We start from the raw sequence: 18,166 nt of genomic DNA, 5'->3' as shown, positions 1-18,166 counted from the left end.
ATATTGACGGGCTCAGTGTAATCGATGAGAAATTGAAGATAACAACAGGATGCAAAATTTCAACCATAAATAAGACATGTTAACAAGAGTCTTACAGTCGCCATCATTTCATTACTTTATTCCTCGTGTTTCATCATTGAACAAAGACCCCAATAAAATTTTCACTAATGAAACTCTAACTGGGTTCTAATAAATTCAGGTCAGGCTTTTAACACGCTTAAGGCTTAAAAAAGGCTTATAACACGACAGAATAATGAATAAATAATAGGTCCCTGGGGAAGGTTATGAATTTAATGACACAGTTGGATACAAAGATTTACTGCCGCCAGATTTTGCTGTAATCTTCTTCCTTCAACATTAACACATCTACTAAATTACAAAATTAGAGATTCTCATCAGGCTAATGGTCTTACATACCGTCATCTATGCCACTAAACAATCAACCTCTTGCCGGCTTCTGCAGCACTGTTGACAGGCAGACCTTCTTTCCCGATCCAGACAAGTCAGACTTCTCCCCCACAACCCACTTCAGCTTTTTGTACCCAAACTTATCAACGAGGCTCGTAAATTCCACCTTCTTCTTCTCATCTGCCAGAAACCAATTATCCAACCATAACAACCCTCCAGACCTCAGCACTCGATCCACATCGAACAAGAAAAACTCCATAAACTCTGGCCTCGATCCACCCCCACCAGCCTCCCCCAATCCATGCATAACATGAACAATATCAAAGATCGAGTCTTGGAAAGGTAATCTCTCCGCAGGGATCAAGAACAGAGGGAAGAGGCCTCGCGCGGCAACAAAATCCCCCAATGTTCTGCTATTGTTGAGCAGAGATGTAACCACGGTAACGTTCTTCTCAGCCATTCTAGCAGCAAAATCACCCGATCCTCCGTTGATATCAAATCCAATCCGGATGTTTGTTCCCAAAGCAAGAACCTCATCGATCAAGAAATCATTCTTCCCCCTCGCAGTAACCCACATTTTCTTGTCAAATCCCTTCCAGCCACTGATCTTCTCGCTGATCGGATCCCAGAGGGAAAGCGGCAACGGGAGGGGATCCGGCTTGGGGGAAGTCCTCGATCGACATCTCCGCCGGGGCAGCGGATCGCAGCCGTTGGATACGAGCTTCGAAGGCAGATCCGCCGCCACCGGGCACAGCTCCCCCGGCTTGTAGGTCATGAACTGGGAGAGAAGATCCACTCGGCGACCGCACGAATGGCCAACAGAAGAAACCATTACGGTGATTCCGGTGCGCGAATCTCTGCCGAGAGGCAGAGGATGGCGACTGAGGAACAGCTTGAGCTCGGGCGCGAGCTTCCGTTTGGAAAGATCTAGGGTTTCGTAGCCGAGAATTTCTTTCTCGATCTGGCTGAGCTTCTTCTCGGAAGACCCGATCTCGCGAACAATCAGAGAGATGCGATCGGAGAGGAGAGCGGCGTCGCCGGGATTACCAGTTTGATTGATGCTCGAGCGCTTCCCAGCCATGGCGGCGGGCGCGAATTTGAAGGCGTAGAGAGCGAAGAGGTTGGTGATGACGACGGAGACAAGCATCACGATGTGCAGCGATGATGAACAGAGATTTGATCTTCGGAAGCGCGCCGTGCCATCGCCGATGCTGAGATTCACCGCTCCCATCGTCTTCTTCCTCGCTCTCTCGTCTTCACTCTTCACTGACAGTACGACTCGGTCTTCAATTGACAGCCCTGTTTTTAATTTTGTCTTTACTTAAAGAGTAAAGATCCTTTGGGACACGTGGCGAGCATCGACGCGACCGTACGTGCGTTTGTTTTCCGGCTTAAATAGCTCCGCGAGGCAGCAGACCGGGTTTTTTAGAGTATAAAAAGGTATTTGGTTCTGATGGAGTTGAAAAGGATGGAGCAGAGGATTTTGGTTGCGATCGTGGCTCTCGCGGTTCTCGCCGCGGAGGAGGGTTTGGCGATTCGAATTCCTGATCGTGGAGCTCAGGTAGCGAGCTCGGATCGGCGACGACGCCTCGAGGTTGCTGTATTTGCTCTCGGAAGCTTCTGGAGATCGGAGGCTGTCTTCGGATGCCGGCCTGGAGTTGTGAAGACGACGGTTGGATATGCTGGCGGCGATAAGGTTAATCCGGAGTTTCGGAATCTCGGGAACCACGCGGAATCCGTCAAGGTTGCTATCTCCATCTCTCTGTAGATATTAACGATTTCAATCTGCAAAAAGTAGTCGATTCGCTGCATCGAATCTTAGTTTTACGGTGTTTCGTTTTCCGCGAGCATTCAATCCGTGCAATGGAAGGCTATTGAACCGATAATTCGGAGTTTCTCACCTTGTGCAGTTCTAGGTCTTCGTTGAAAGCATCAAATTGTTGATTCTTTTATTATTTTCGTTGATTTGTTCAGTCTACTGCATTGATCCAGAATCACATTTTTTCTATTGATCAAAAATTTCATGCTCTCATCAAATGCCTACTCCGAATTTCATCTCAGATAGAATATGATCCCAAGATCATCCTGTTCAAGCAGCTTTTGGAAGTGTTCTGGTCCAGCCATGACTCCAGACAGGTCTTCGGTCAAGGCCCAGACGTTGGTGATCAGTACAGGTAATGAATCTAGAACTAAGCAACAATTTTATGAGGGAAAGATTCTGGTATTGACACTGCAAAATGGAAAGTTAGGTCCATAATTTTCACAAATGGAACTTTGGAGGCCAGATTAGCCGCCGAGAGTAAAGAGAGAGAGCAGACAAGATCCACAAGCAGTCTTGTGACTACTCAAATTCATCAGCTGGGAGCGTTCTATCCAGCAGAGTCTGATCACCAGGTCAGAGCCCCCTCCCTCTACGCATTTCTACCCATTTCTCTCCTTCTCCCATACGCTATCTATTTCACGAAATAGTATGGACAAGAACATCATGTTAGAAGGTCCTTTAATCTATTTTCTTTATCTATTTATACGTCTATCTCTCTACCTATTTCACGAAATGCATAAAGAATAATTAGATGGGAAATAATATGCACAAGGACATCACGTCAGAAGATCCCTCTAATCTATTTTTACTTATGTATGCGTCCATCTCATGGCGTACATAAAGAGTGGCTAGATATGAAAGTTGTGTGCACAAAGAGAACCACCGGTCAAGATGATAACATCAAAGATCTTGGGGATCTGCCTAACCTCTTTATGTACGCATTAAAGTCGGTTAAGAAGGAAAATAACGCTCAAGAACAGCAGTGGCACTGGATAATATTGGATATAACTCTGCGAATATAGTATAGATTTGGGAAATGGTTGGATATAGATAAGAATCCTTCGTTTTTTTGCAGAAGTTTGAGCTAAAGCGCAATGGATTTCTGCTCCAGTTAATTGGGAATCCTCCAGAAGAGGAGTTCATAGAATCAACGCTGGCGTCAAAGCTCAACAGTTTTAGCGCCAAGCTCTGCCCACCAAAAATCCAAGCCCAGATCCAGAATAAAATTGACGAGATACTGAGGAAAGGATGGCCGCTACTCAGAGAAATCTGAACATGATCTATTTAAACACTTATATCTGAGGAACTCATGGATTTGAATCAAGCATCAGGGCAGGCCTAAACTTTATTATGCGAGGACAAGCAAGTATGGAGAGAAATTTGCATAAAAAACAAGGGAGTATAATCCTAAAAAGGCCGATCAATGTGCATTGAAATATAAAGCGTAAAAGATAAACCGTATCTCATCCATCAGTGGTGACCCTTTGCCTCTGCATTCGCGTGGGACTTTGCCTTGGCCTATCTCAGATAAAAAGAAAAAAATAGAGTCTCAGTGAGTTCATCCACAAAAAACATTTTCCTAAAATAAAATAAGGTATACAAAGGTAATTATGATAACATGTTTTGTTAAAAGAAGTCTGAGTATCAGAGTATATTGGAATAGGTATTTAGGGGTTGCAGAATCAACCTTCACCTATGAGGAAATGGATAATTCCGAGTACCGATAGAAGCAAAATGCAGTGATCTTAGAGAAGAATTCAGAAGTCGGACAGAACACTAGCTTTTTACTTGGGTTTGGATGTAGAAACAACTCATAACCAGATCAAAAAATAGAACGATTTCTTCCGGACACAATCTGCAAGCTTCCAAATCTCAAGTTGATTCTAGAAATCAGAACTAAAAGCGAGGGGCAGATGAAGGATTAGGGAGAAAGAGATTGGTTAATTACAGTTACGGTAATGAACTATTGATGAATGATGATGATTAGAAGAAGAGATAGAACGCAGCAAAACTTCGGATCAATCTTAACCTAGAAACTGACGACTTTGAACGAAACGCGAAAGAGATTGGCTGAGATGGCCATAGAGATCGGCGAAAACGAAAAGTCACCTTGAGGTAAGAAAGTTTAAGGCTGCCATAGACCAAACCGACGGTGAAGGCCGAAGCACGAGCCACCTGCCACGGCCAAAATCACGGATCAATGAGGCTCAGAATCCATTAATCTGGAAAAAAAAAAAAAAACACAAATCGAACGATTCGAAGAACAATACGAACAAATGCGAGTGTGCTGACGCCGGAGTAAGGACCCGGAGCAGCCATTAGAGCGAGAGAATGAGCCCTAATCAGAAGACGCCTGCGAACAAACCAGCCACGAAGACGCCCAAATTAAACGACCCGATTCACCCTTTCAATTTCCCGGGTAACATGGTCCGCCGGATCAGTATGAAACCCCTTAATGTTATCCAGCGCCACTGAACGATCCAACGTTGATGATACGATTTGATCGAGCAGGTCCATTCGATCCGGTGGCTAGGGAACGGCACGTCAGGGACGTGACATTCCGGGCAGTGATGGGACGGATGACGATCCGTGATGGATGGTGACGTGAAGAAAGTTTCGTCACATCACCGTCCCGTCACACATCTGAGGATTTCGGAAAAATCTGTCACGTTTGCATCACCTTCATGGTTTGTGGCATCCCCGTCACCGGACGGCGTCACCATCACGTGTGTGACGGGAAAAACAACCATGAGGAGGAGAGAGAATTAGAGGTGCATATCTCCAATTATCTTTGGACGGCATCCTTTTGTGCGCGTGAATTAATGCTGGGACTTTTCTGCAAAATGCCAAGAAATCGAGTTAGCAACACCACGTGGTGAAATCTTGGCCGTCGAAAAGCTTAAATCTAATGATTTTTAAGCTTTTTGGTCATTTTTAAAAATCCATCACGGCTGTCGTTCGTGATGGCCGTCCCGTCACGTCACTCGTCCGAAGCTCCCCATCACCATTGCGTCACCGTCACTCCCAGTTGATCATCCATCACTGTCACTGTCGCATGCCCCTAATTTTGTCACCGTCACCATCACGTCATCCGTCACATTGTCGTCACCATGATGTGTGACATGACGGATGACAGCTATCGTTTCCTATTGGTGGCTCATACATCATAGTGACCCAACTTTATTTGAGCTGCCAATTGGCATGATCAAAAGCTAAGATTCTGGACTGGATCAGATTCATATTGTAATTTGATTGAACTTTTTGATATGATCAATCCATTTAACAGATTATGGCAGAAAAAACACATGAGTCCAATAGAGAGATGGCATGTGTTTGTAGAATTGAGAGGTAACAGTTGAAGAACATACACTTAATCATGAAAGATATGGCTGTGAAATCAAATACAGTACATTATATTTTCATCCATTTTGTGAACATTTTAATCAGTCGTCTAATCTGGCAATCTGACAATGTGATGCAGGATGACAAGAGGAGACGGGACGGGTTGATGCAGGATGACTAAAGGAGATGGGGCAGGATGACAACAGGGTGTAGGATATTGGACGACTAAGGAATGGATTGGATAAACCCAGACCACAAATCACACGATCTATTCGAAAAATAAATCCGATGAAATAGTGATGGTGCAGCACCTTTCCTTGTCGAGGGGGGGTACTGTCTTCAACCATTGCGGTGAAAACAAAGCAACACATTCAATAAATCCGAACAACGATCGCTAGAAGATTCAAAGGCCTATTCAACTAGTCACTTGAAAATTCATAAACCAAATCAAATCCGACGGCGGTGGATAAACTCTCGAAGAATACTGGATGAAGAACACGATCACCAAAGAGTGCAGAGAGTACCTCGGCACTAGAGTAGTGCGTTCGTGGCGATGCGAGAGATTCTTGACGCGTCGTTGGCGTTGGCGATTGACGTGCTCTTCCAGAGGATGTCGCGGATCCAACTGTGCGGCCAATTGGCGGGGGGGTCAAGGGGGGAGTCGCCCCTTGCGTAGTTCAGGGCAGCGCCCCGAAACCTAAATGGTATGCACGGCAGCAAGTGGCTGCAAGGGCCGCCGAGGGCACGGCGGGCACGCGCGGGAGCACAGGGGCGCGGCGGGCATAGGCAGCTGGGACGCGGCAGACACGGGCGGCTGAGGGCACGGGCGGCCAGGCGCGTGGCAGGCACGGGCGCCCGAGCGTGCAGCAGGCGCAGAAGGCTAGGGGCACGGGGCGACCGAGGCGCAAGGCGGCCGAGGGCGCAGCCTGTGCGGGCGATTGCCTACGTGGGTCGCGGTCTGCGCGGGCGGCTTGCCTGCGCAGACTAGCGTCCTGCGCAGGCGACTTGTCTGCGCAGGCGGCCGGCCTGTGTGGGCGGCGATCCGCGCGGGTGACTTGCCTGCGCGGGCAGCGGTCTGCGCGAAGAGGGGCGGCGGTGGCAACAATGAAAAACTTCAAGAAGAATAAAACTTCAATTCTTGAAAATAGATTCACCAAATGTGCTTTTGCAACATTGGCCTACATATAGGCCTTGGAGGAAAGAGAAAAATAAGAAATAAAATAACCGTCAAAGACGAGGTGACATGTTGACTCGTCACATCACGGGTGGTTCTACAGTTGTCGTTGGCGACATGTCATGACGCGAGAGATTTCTTGTGTTAGTGGAGGTGCGTCCGTCGTCGGTGCGTTGATGTGGTCGCCATCTTGGCGGTTCTTCAGTTGACGTTGATGACGAGTCAGGATGCAGGATGATGGGGGACCATCGCGTCGGCACCGACATTGGAGACATTCGACCGCCCCGAGCCGCTCGCGCCGACGTCCGCGATCCGGAATTCAAGTACCCCAAGTAAGCATCCTGATTTTTATGAATTTTGCTTTTGGACCGCGTTGTGCATTGAACCGGTCCCAGACTTTTTATTTTGTGTTTGTTCGTCTTTGTAAAGAGGAGGGCCACGTCTCTAGACGAAACCCTCCCCTTATTGACCAGTCACTTGGCACCCTCCCCTCTCCTATATAAAGGGGAGGTATGCCCAAGGACCCGGGGTGAGTCTTCTTGAAACAAACAAATCGTCCTTTGCAATGTTGTGTTTTCTTTTTGGTTTTGCCTTGTCCACGTAGATCAAATTTAGAAAGGGATCGTCTTCTACCTCTGGACTAGACCAGAGGCTGTTGAGCTCCCTTGGGGTCTCCATCGACACAACCAGTCCGAGCGTCTCTCTCTCCCCTGGTTTCCTGATTGTCCGGCCCTAGCGGACGCCTCCCGGGACCTCTCGCTCCGATCATCGTCAGCCCCCCCCCTTCTCAGCCGGAACTCCACCGGCTCGTAACCTGTCGCCTGCCGTCCGTCGTCCGCCGGCGGGGCCACGTCTCTGAGACCCGTGTCTCGGCCGCCGTTTCGCCGGCCTCTTGCGCCCAGGTTCTCGCCGGAAGGCTCCCTGCGCAGATCGCCAACCGGCCTCCCCTCCACCCCGCGCGCTTAGGTGTCTGGAACGAGCTGAACGGCAGATCCTTCTCCCGGCTTCTTTGACCAACGTCCGCGCCCGGTGGTTCTTTTCTTCGTTCGGTTGTGTCTGACCTCGGCGTCCCTGCACTATTTTATCTCGCGGATTTCCTCCATCTCCAGTCCGTCCACGCCGAGCAACCATAAGCCTGGCGGTCTTACCTGCGGCTTAGGAGCCGCCTTACGGGATTGGGGCTGCCCATCCCGAGTCTCCTGTTCGGCCGAGCCTCCCCCTCCGGTTCCCTCCTGTGGGCTCGATCTTCCCACTGGACGTGTGAGGCTGCCGTCGCCCTCGACTATCGTCGGATTCGCTCGTACTGTTTTCCGGGCAAGCGCCAGTCTCGCCCATCGCCAAGATCTCTACTGTTGTCTCCATTGGGTGTTGATTCGCCCGGACGTCGACCTCTCTCTCTCTCTCTTCGGTGTGGAGCTCCATCCAGGTTCCATCTCTGTTCCCCCTCATTTACAGTATCATTACGCTCTCCAGTGCTGTTCTTTACTATCAGTTCTTTGCCGCTTGATGTGATTGATACTTCAGTTAGGATTAGCTACTCGTTGAGCAGTAGGAATTCCTTGCGGTAGAAGACAGATTACAGTCATCCTCAGGTGAACTCCCTAGGGCGGTTGTACGCCTCTTGCGTCGAGCTAGTTCGAGTGGTCTTGAGGGTCACCCGGAGTCGATCTGGATCTAGTCGTCCCCTTAGGGAGTATTGAATCGTCGCCCCCTCCTCGGTCCGTCCTCGTCGCTCTAAGAGGAAATTTAAACTTGCACTCACTCATCTAAACGATACGCATCGTGCATCGTTGTGACGTAACACGAGCCGTCGATCCCGGCTGTTTTCGTGTTACATCACAGGACGTCTGGGATGACAATGGTGGCGCGTCCGAAGATGGTGTGTTGACGTCGTCACCACCACAATGGATCACATCAATTCACAACATGTTGTCACAATCATTTTGCTTGGCTCGGTCTAGGCAGTTAATTGATCCAATTGGCACCAATTATGGACCCAACCCAACTTGAATTAGGGTTAGGGATTATATTGGATCAAACCTCTAATCAAAATTATGACTCGTCGGGGGAAGTCCATATTGCATGGCCAAGCCTATTGATTTGATCCCTTCATATGAACGATAAGATCAGTCAAATTCAGTGCCGATGATGATTAATGATCAGATAGGTCAAACTGTTCAAATGCTTAAAAAATAATATAAATGTGTCTTAAAAATTCTTACACATTAAATGTATCGTTTGGCACCCAACAGACATTGTGTTGGACCATCTTGGCCGATGTCGTAGTCAAGTTACTAATTATAATGACCTAATAACATTTACGGGTCATTTTTAACTATTTAGGAACATCCATGATGGGGGACCATCGCAACGACACCGCTACAGGACGCGTTCGACTTCTCCGAGCCGCCCGTGCCGATGCCCGTAACCCCGACTTTAAGTACTCGTCGTAAGTTTTTATTATCTTCTTGTTCTGTTTGTTTGTGATAAACATTCGGACCCGGCCAGGTGTTAGGCCTCGTCTCGTCCTTTCATTTCACGTCCCGTCTCTTTCGTTACGTGTAAAGAGGAGGGCCACGTCATGCTACGGACCCCTCCTCCCTTATGGCTTCTTGGCACCCTTCCCCCCCTATATAAGGGGAAGGCATGCCCCAAGGGCCTTTAGAGAGTCTTGAGAACCGCCCTTTGCAATGTTCAATTTTCCGTTCAGTCTTATGAGTTAACAAAAATAGAAGACTTTCTTCCTCCCCGAGCTGCCTGTTCGTCTTCCCTTGGATCCCTGGTTCGAGCTTGCTACTCCTCCCGCCAAGGTCAGCATCGCCTCACACGGAGCTCGCCATTGATCGGGGTCACTGCGTCCCATCTTCCCCGACGGCCCCCCCCCCCTGTGTTGGCGCCCTTCGGTAGCTAAGATCCGGCGCCTTCCTCTAACGGCGCCCTAGTCCTTCTTCCCGCGACCAAGAAACTGCCCGCCCTCCCTGGAGCTTGCTTCCTCGCCGTCAAGATCGACGTCGCCAGCCCTCAAGGCTCATCCAGCTCGGATTCTCGATGACACCCCCAGTCACTCCTTGCGACCCTCAACGCCAGTCGTCGTCGGGGGTTGCCCCGTCCCTCTCGGGAATCATTCCGCCGGTGGAGCCTTTCTCCTCGACGCCAGGCCGGTCCCCATCCCGACTCCCGGACAACCGACGTCACCGCGCGGTCTGTCGACCCGCATTTGAGCCCGTCTCCTAGACCCGCCCGTCGCTGCCGTCGGCGCGCTCGCACGCGCATCTCGATCTGCGCCCGCTCTAGCCCCTCCTCGCCCCACGCACGCGCGCGGTCCTCGGTCTGGTCGCTTGCCTCCGCCGCGCCCCCGCGCGAGCCACACAGCGTTCCCTCTCACCGGGAGACCCCTCTTGCGACCTGCCACGGTTCTCACCTTCCCTGCGCTCCCGCACTACGGGTGTTCGTCTCGGCACTCCTGCGCGGTCTCCCTCCTCAACCAACGCCGGTGCCAGTTTCGTGGACGACTGTTCATCCCTCGCCAGGCGTCATTGGTCTCCAAGGATTTTGGGCACTATTCAGGCTTACTGCTGCCCAGGATCGCCACTGCCAGGCTTACTGCTGCCCAGAATCGCCATTGCCAGGTTTACTGCTGCCTGGAACCGCCACTGCCAGGTTCCTATTCGATTCCCATTTTACGCTTACAGTATCATTATTTCCTTCAGTACTGTCTTCCGCTATCGTATTCCGCCCCCGCCTAGTTCGTTGATGTTGGATAGGTTAGCCACCCCACTCGAGAGATAGGACTTCTTTGTGATTGACGAACAGATTATAGCCATCGAGGGTGAACTCCTGCAGGCCGTCAAACGCCCTCACGTTGAGCTCGATCGTGCGATCTCGCGGGTCACTTGGAGTCGACCCGAATCTAGTCGTCCCCTTTGGGTTTACTGAACCGCCGCCCCTCCATCGGCCCGTCGTCGTCGCTCTAAGAGGAAATTTGGACGTGCATTCATCTTCTTAATTGTCACGCATCGCGCATCGCTGTGACGTAATACGAGCCGTCGATCGCGGCCGTTCCGTGTTACATCAATCCACCACAATAAGATTAATTGATCACATCTATTTGAGTCAGTTGATACGTATGAAAAGTTATAGTATTGTGATGAACAATCCAACATGATATATATAATGAGAAGTAAAACAAACCAAATAGATATTAAATCTTATTTCATTATTTAATCAACACTATTATGAATCCATTATTATATAATTCTTAGACTAATTATCTTTTAACAATTTATATGTCTAGCTTCTGGGCATATCCATGTGATCCTTGCCACTCTAAATCTCAATTAGCATCATAGATATCCATGAGAGTCTTCTCACCTTATCACCAACACAAAGAAGGGGGAGAGTAGAATATAGAGAAAATTGAGGATTCTCATTGATTCATCATTTTGGTGAAATTCATTTATGGTTTTCTCCTATTGACACTTATACATAGTTTTTTTATCAAACCCTAAACTTAAAAATATATATGTTGGCATCTAATATACCTTTTCCATGGAACCATCAAGGCACATGTATTAGTATATTAAATAACTATATTAATAAAATTCATGACCTTTATTAGTTAACCTTAACTAATTAGCTAACTGTAATACTTAGATTATTTAATCATAGAATGGTTTTTCCCAAGCAATTGGTCTACTTTCCCATTGTGGGGTGCCAAGGCACACTTCGTACTCTATAAGGTACGAAAGAGAATGTCACTTCTTTGATGGAGCATAATCATCATTCATTACCATGTATCTATAATCCTTCATTTGCACGAGATTCCCCCATATCCTTTAGGATAATCACCAAACCCTAACTGATTATTCAAATTGGTAGTGATGCATAAAAATTTATTAGAGAGAACCTTTCCAATAACTCAATTTTCATGGCCCAATATTTAACTACATTAACTTAATTGAGTCAATCTCCTATTATATTTAGAGAAGGTGTTTCAATCTTAACAATACAGTCGTCTTTGTATAATTGCATCAACATCTAATCTTAGACTGTTTAGAAATCATGTGATTATGAACTCATTGGTCATACTCAAAGCACAATCATCCATCCACAATATATCATTGGTGTATATTAACCCAATGTATTGTATTTTTTTCTCTAGTTCCTGAAATACATGTGGCTTGCAAGACAATCGGAGATTTAATGTTTATAACATGCATTTTTAGTACCTTATATGATCATACTTACATGTTTATCTGCATTTAATTACTCATATTTCATGTTATCAAGCTTAAAATGATTAAATCTATTTTTAGAATGAATTTCAAAATTTTCTACATTTTTGTATTTTTTTGGGAATTTTCTGATGATAGATTCTAAAATAATATAATTTTTCAGGCAGAATATGATTTTTTGGCATTTTTAACATTAAATTTAGAAAGATATGATTTTTCTAAGTTGAAATATATATTTATAAGTATATTTGGGCTTTTATTTTATTTAATATGAATTTTTAAAGTATTTTTGCATTTTTTTTTATTTTGCGCTGCCACGTGTCGCCGTTCGATTCGTCAAACGACAACAAATCATAGTGTCATATGATGATTGGCGCCAGCCAATCATTAACCACACAATCATCGCTTTGTGATTCACGAAGCGATGATTGCATTTATGAATGACAAAAAAACCATTCCTTATTTTCGCGCAGGATGACGTGGGAGAATTAAAAAAAAGCGTCTTTTTTTGCAATAAATATTGCATGGACTGAGGCATAAAAGACAAGGAAGACCTTTTCACCTTCCCACTACTTGATTTTAACGCAGGCGATGTGATGCGCTCATGTCCATACATTTAAAATAAAAGAAAAAAGGGATAAGAAAGAAGAGAGAGAATGGCGTGGTGCACGCAGACGTGCCGTCACGTCAGCCTCGAGAAATAGCTTTTAATCTTTTTTTCTTCTTTTCTCTCTTTTTTCCTTTTCTTTCTCCTAGGTACACGTGGAGCAAAATATGAAGTGCGCTAGCGCCGAACATGAAAAGCACAGAATATGTAGCACTTTGACTTCTCAACAGGCATAAAAAATGATGATCATGATGAGGAGAGAGAAAAAATCAAGGGCTAGGATTTCTTCAACTTCAAACAGCCATAAATTTTGATCTACAACTTCGATTGAGCTGAAACTTTCAGCACTGCTTCGTCTTCCCCTCCACTTTCCATCCATACCCTCTGATCTATAAACAGAGGTTAGGATCATTGTGAAGTTCATCTTTAACTTTCTTCCTACTTGTGTAGTACGATTGAAAGATAATGAGTTTTGAGATCCATCAAGTGTGTTCTTAGTATCTTGGGTTTGTGGGGAGAAGCATTGGAGAAGAGCGGGAGCTTACCAGAACTCATAAATCACCGTGATCCTGGCGGAACGTAAGGATCTAAAGTAAGTGTCTTCGCCTTATGTTATTTCTTTTACGACATCATAATTCATTTAGCTAGTGTTTTTCATCGTATCTTCACTCACATTTTAATCATTTATACTTTCTTATCTCGTCTCTCTATCCTCTCAATCGTACCACTCCACATCCAACCACTATCCTTGTTCATACCATCGTCCATCATCATGTCTGTCACATTCACTTACTCTTTCTCTTTAAGTTAGATTAACATATAACTTACATATTTTTAATCGATATCACTAGCTCATATCCTAAAATATTGTCCTCATCTATCCTCTCGTTGATCATCACTATCATAAGAAATTCATTCCTTAATCATTGTCCCCTATGGAGATGGTCCATACTCATCACTAACTAAGTATTCTTTAATATGGTTAAATATATTTTTATTGAATAGTCTCAATTACAAATGATGAATTAAACCCCAAAATTTGAGATTATCAAACGTCATATTTAGTTTTTATTACAATGCATGTATGACGCCTGTAATTGAAATTAATAAACTATGATGAATTATAATATGGTGATCACTAGTTTTTAAACTACCTTAATATTCACTTTTAGAGGATACTCAATATCAACATCAAAGTACCTAGAGAGAATAATAATACATAGTCCTGTTCATATGATGAAAATAGTTGATCCTGTAGCGATAAATGTGGAGACACTAAGGATAGATAGTGGGTGCTCTTAAGGAAAACAGTCCGGTAAATATTATTGGAGAAAAAGACCTTTATATTTTTTAGGGACTTTTAGAAAAAATCCTAAGTAATCTTAAAGAGGTGGCTACCCTCATTGGATACCCATGTGAATCATTTTGGTTGCCCTCCCCTTTATTTTCATCCTCTCCCATGAGTGTTACTTTAGGGAGACTAGATTGAAAGTAAATCAGATTTTTAAAAGCAAAGGTTACAGAAAGAAGAGGATATCCATTTCTTTGAATATCACATTAATAATTGTATAGAACAATATTCTGAATGTCTTGAAGATGCTTATTCAAAGAATAAAGATCTCAAATTTGATCTATGTGGCGATGTTTTTAGTTTTTTATGTTTTTGGTTGTTAGATTTTTCTTCGGTTTGATGTTCCATTATGTTACTGAGATTGGATTATGTCAATATAAGCTGAGATTCACAGGATCATGTACAAAGACCACTTACACAACCACGCGAGGAAGTAATACGATCAACATTTATGTATAGTACCATTTAGGAACTCATCTCGATCAATTCAGTGAACTATTTTGTGAAATATCACCCATTATCTGTCCTCTGTGTCTATAAAGTGATGGTAATAATATTAACCAAACTCATGTGAATGGGGATTAAATATTGTTATTCTATTTATTTCAATGTCCATATCAAGTATATTATGGCTATAATTTTCTTGAACACATGCTTTTAGAATTGTGATGCCAAAATTATTATAGTAGTGCAGTGTTCAAATACTTCATTCTTAACATCATAGGAAAAATAACAACACAAAATGATGTAATACGACAACGGCCGGGATCGACGGCTCGTATTACGTCACAGCTATGCGCGATGTGTGTTCAATTACGATAATGAATGCGCTTTTTAAAATTCTCAAGAGCGAGGAGGACGGTCTGACAGTGGGGTGAGGATTCAGTAAATCCTAGAGAAGGCGAACAGGTCTGGGTCGACTCCAAGTGACCCGTGGAACCTACACGATCTAGCACGACGGGAGGGGTGTTTGACGGCCCGGCGGAGTTCACCCCCGACAACAGAAATCGAACGTCAATCTCAAAGAAAACCCTATCGCTCGACAGTGGTGGCTAACCTATCCGTACTTTATCGAAGGGGAAAACGGCAGCGGGATCGATAGAGGACGACGGTACTGAAGAAAATAATAATACTGATAATCGTACGGGGGAACCGAGTAAGAACTTGGGTAAACGCTCTGAATCCTTGAGAAATATTGGCGCCAGGGAATCGACGACAGAGGCGATGCGTGACGGATGGTGGTGGCGGCCAACAATGGAAGTGCGGTGTCCCACGGAGGAATCGTCAGTTGCGGGCACACGGGTTCGAGTTGGGCACGACGGCGATCACAGATGCGTCGACGCCTCGTCGGAGGCGCGAGTCGGCTGAGGCATGGTGCGCGGCGGGCGGTGAACAACCGCGGCGCACACGCGCGGACACGCGAGGGCGTGCGGGCGCTGGTCGCTAGACGGGCTGCGAGAGGCCGCAGCGTTCGGCAACTCACGCGGGAGGCGGAGCAGCTCGCAGGCGGGGTGACAGCTGCGGCTGAGGGGAGGGGCCGTGGGGGGGGGGGGGGGGCGGGCAGGGCAGCGCGATCGATGGCATGCGGTGCGCGGGCACACGGTGCTGGCGAACGGCGTATGGCCGCGACGCGCGCGCGTGGTCGGTGCGGGCACGCGAAGGGGAAAGGGGCCGGACCAAGGGGCAGGGCTCTAGAAGATCGGCTGCTGATGGGCTGGGCCACTATCGCACTGCTGCTGCGCTCGGAGCCGGCCGGCTGCTGCTGCACAGTCTGGTCGCGGGATCGGGTGCCCTTGGGCATGCCTTCCCCTTATATAGGGGGGGGGGGGGAAGGGTGCCAAGAGGCCAAGGACTAGAGGAGGGACCCGTCGCATGACGTGGCCCTCCTCTTTACACGAAATCTCCAAGAAAGAGAACGAAACGTAAAAGACGGACTCGGTCCAACACACGACCCGATCCGGTATTACAATTAAGCAAATGACAAAGAAAAAACTTACTTCGAGTACTTGAATTTGAGGTCGCGTACGTCGGCACGAGCGGCTCGGAGAGGTCGAACGCGTCCCGTGTCGGTGTCGGCGTCGTCGCGATGGTCCCCCATCACAAAATATTTTATCTCAATGTATAAGAAAGAGACATGAGTGATTTACTTGCACACATATATCGTGATCAATCTGCCAATTTGAACAGTTCGCTCTAGGTCAATCATAATTCTTGAACAATCATTGGAAGGTGATCATGATCAATTTGATATGATCAGATTCTATCAATCAGCCGATTGACAGGATGTAGATAGGGAGGGGTATTCAGTTTGATAGTTCAAAGGTTCAATCAATCAGCCGATTGACAGGTGATTTACTTGCACACATATATCGTGATCAATCTGCCAATTTGAACAGTTCGCTCTAGGTCAATCATAATTCTTGAACAATCATTGGAAGGTGATCATGATCAATTTGATATGATCAGATTCTATCAATCAGCCGATTGACAGGATGTAGATAGGGAGGCGTATTCAGTTTGATATTGAGCGTTCGAATGATCGAATCCAAATCTAGATCAGGCCCAGGATGCATTTGATTTGTACTTGACGTTTACACCTGGTTCAAATCTTTTTTTTCTATCCAGCCCAATGTTTCGATCGAATTAGGTCATTCAATTTAAAATGGCGGTTCAGATCATATCACATCCAACCAGATCAAATTAATAATGAATAGAAAATAAATATATAATAAATGAAGTGAGAGATGGAACCAACAAGAGAGAGATAACTCAAGATAGGAAGAGCTAGAAAGAGAGAGAACAAGAGAGAGAGTGACGTAGGACGACTAAGGAAAAAGGGCGACTAAGGAGATGGATGGATGACGATGGGTAAAGGGTGGTAGACGGGTTTGTAGGGAAGGATAAAACAACCCACAAAATTCACACGGTCGGATTCGGACTTTAAAACCGATGAAAATCTGGTGGTGCAGCTCTGACCCTTATCGAGGGTGGGAGTACTGTCTTCCCCCACCGTGACGATGCCTAAGCACCGAAATCAATACCCAAATTCGCGTCGCGAGGAAACACTCGAGAAAGAGAGAGAGGAAATGGAAAATCCAAACCAAATCTAATTTTCTCACGGCGGTGGAAACTTCTTGAGAAAATGCTGGGTAGAGAACACTTTGACACCAAGGAGTTCAGGCGTACCTCAGCACCGTAGTGCGTGAAGAGGTTGGGGGGAATTCAGATCGTGACGAGGCTGGGGGAATCCAGGCGTTGAGAGGCCCACTGGACGAGGAAGATTCTGGGCATTTCGGGCGTTGACCGGCCCTGGTAGAGAGTAGATGTCGTTGTCACAGAGTCAGGCATAGGCGAATACCCGCGCGCGCGAAGGGCGCTTAGGGTGCGCAGAGCGCACGGAGCGCGCGGAGCGCCAGCGCACGCGTGGAGTGCACGAAAGGCATGCAGCGCACCCGGAGCGCGCGTAGCGCGCACGGCTCGAAGCGTCGGACGGCGTCGACGACGACCGGCTTCGGTGGCACAAGCGTGCGCGACGTTGACTGGCAGCCTGGGGCGCTCTGGGCGGCGGCCTGGGGCTGCCTTGGGCAGCGTCATGGGGCGACCTAGGGCGGCGGCCTTGGGCTGCCTTGGGCGGCAGTGTGGGGCGGCCTGGGGCGACGGCCTTGGGCTGCCTTGGGCGGCAGCCTGGGGCGGCGGCCTAGGGCTGCCAAGGGCGGCAGCCTCGGGCGGCCTGGGGCGGCGGCCTTGGGCTGCCTTGAGCGGCAGCCTGGAGCGGCCTGGGGCGGCGGCCTTGGGCCGTCAAGGGCGAAGGACAAGAAGGGAGAGAAAGGGAGAGAAGAGGGAAGGAGAGGAATGGAGAGGAGGAGAAGGATGATGACCGGCGACGCAAGGCGATGGCGGTGGCGACGGTGACGGAGGCGGCGGGGTAGGGTTGAAGAAGGGATAGGGAGGCTTGGGCAGTCCTCCAAGAAGAGTTAAACAAAAAATCTATTCTTGAATTATGACTGCCTAAGTGTTTCTTGAAAACAATGGCCTTTATATACAGGCCTTGGAGGAAAGAGAAAATGACGAGAAATTAAAGATGTGCTTCATGTCATGCCAAAGGGCAGTTGTTGATATGCCTCTAGCGATGTGTCATGATGCGCGTAGGGACATGCGTGGGTTGAGACGTGTGTGATGACAGTTGCGGCGTGTTCATGGCTGAGATGTTGGCTTCGGTTGACTTCGC

At 47.0% G+C, this 18,166-nt stretch overlaps 3 protein-coding genes and 1 long non-coding RNA gene across 4 annotated transcripts; 2 read left to right on the top strand and 2 right to left on the bottom strand.

The window, feature by feature from the left end:
• Positions 1–243: 243 nt before the first annotated feature.
• LOC144716945 (S-adenosyl-L-methionine-dependent methyltransferases superfamily protein) lies at positions 244–1,857 on the bottom strand. The gene has a single exon (XM_078592226.1). The coding sequence runs from the start codon at positions 1,637–1,639 to the stop codon at positions 440–442; it is 1,200 nt and encodes a 399-aa protein (XP_078448352.1). The 5' UTR covers positions 1,640–1,857; the 3' UTR covers positions 244–439.
• MSRA5 (Peptide methionine sulfoxide reductase family protein) lies at positions 1,852–3,586 on the top strand. Its single transcript, XM_078592227.1, has 4 exons — positions 1,852–2,152; positions 2,470–2,582; positions 2,658–2,802; positions 3,306–3,586. Exons 1-4 carry the CDS (start codon positions 1,862–1,864, stop codon positions 3,501–3,503), a joined length of 747 nt encoding a protein of 248 aa, XP_078448353.1. The 5' UTR covers positions 1,852–1,861; the 3' UTR covers positions 3,504–3,586.
• Positions 3,545–4,661, bottom strand: LOC144716948 (uncharacterized). Its single transcript, XM_078592228.1, has 3 exons — positions 4,505–4,661; positions 4,340–4,405; positions 3,545–3,748 (listed from the first exon to the last, which is right to left on the bottom strand). Exons 1-3 carry the CDS (start codon positions 4,547–4,549, stop codon positions 3,701–3,703), a joined length of 159 nt encoding a protein of 52 aa, XP_078448354.1. The 5' UTR covers positions 4,550–4,661; the 3' UTR covers positions 3,545–3,700.
• A 2,629-nt stretch (positions 4,662–7,290) lies between these two features.
• LOC144716944 (uncharacterized) lies at positions 7,291–10,853 on the top strand. The gene is made up of 3 exons (XR_013585026.1): positions 7,291–8,172; positions 9,090–10,406; positions 10,590–10,853. It is a non-coding gene; the product is annotated as an uncharacterized LOC144716944 (long non-coding RNA).
• Positions 10,854–18,166: the final 7,313 nt, after the last annotated feature.

The sequence above is a fragment of the Wolffia australiana genome, chromosome 2 (assembly GCF_029677425.1).
Source record: "Wolffia australiana isolate 7733 chromosome 2, ASM2967742v1".
Taxonomy (NCBI): domain Eukaryota; kingdom Viridiplantae; phylum Streptophyta; class Magnoliopsida; order Alismatales; family Araceae; genus Wolffia; species Wolffia australiana.
Note: the sequence above shows the minus strand (reverse complement) of the source record. Positions and strands in the feature narration are given on the sequence as shown.

Bases quoted from the DNA above. Each gene is read 5' to 3' on its own strand.
- LOC144716948 (XM_078592228.1), bottom strand. From the start codon at position 4,549: ATGGCTGCTCCGGGTCCTTACTCCGGCGTCAGCACACTCGCATTT. The intron at 4,406-4,504 runs GTTCGTATTGTT...TGGCCGTGGCAG, and splicing joins GCGTCAGCACACTCGCATTT to GTGGCTCGTGCTTCGGCCTT. The intron at 3,749-4,339 runs GTGACTTTTCGT...TATCTGAGATAG, and splicing joins TTAAACTTTCTTACCTCAAG to GCCAAGGCAAAGTCCCACGC.
- LOC144716945 (XM_078592226.1), bottom strand. From the start codon at position 1,639: ATGGGAGCGGTGAATCTCAGCATCGGCGATGGCACGGCGCGCTTCCGA.
- MSRA5 (XM_078592227.1), top strand. From the start codon at position 1,862: ATGGAGTTGAAAAGGATGGAGCAGAGGATTTTGGTTGCGATCGTGGCT. The intron at 2,583-2,657 runs GTAATGAATCTA...ATGGAAAGTTAG, and splicing joins GACGTTGGTGATCAGTACAG to GTCCATAATTTTCACAAATG. The intron at 2,803-3,305 runs GTCAGAGCCCCC...GTTTTTTTGCAG, and splicing joins CAGCAGAGTCTGATCACCAG to AAGTTTGAGCTAAAGCGCAA.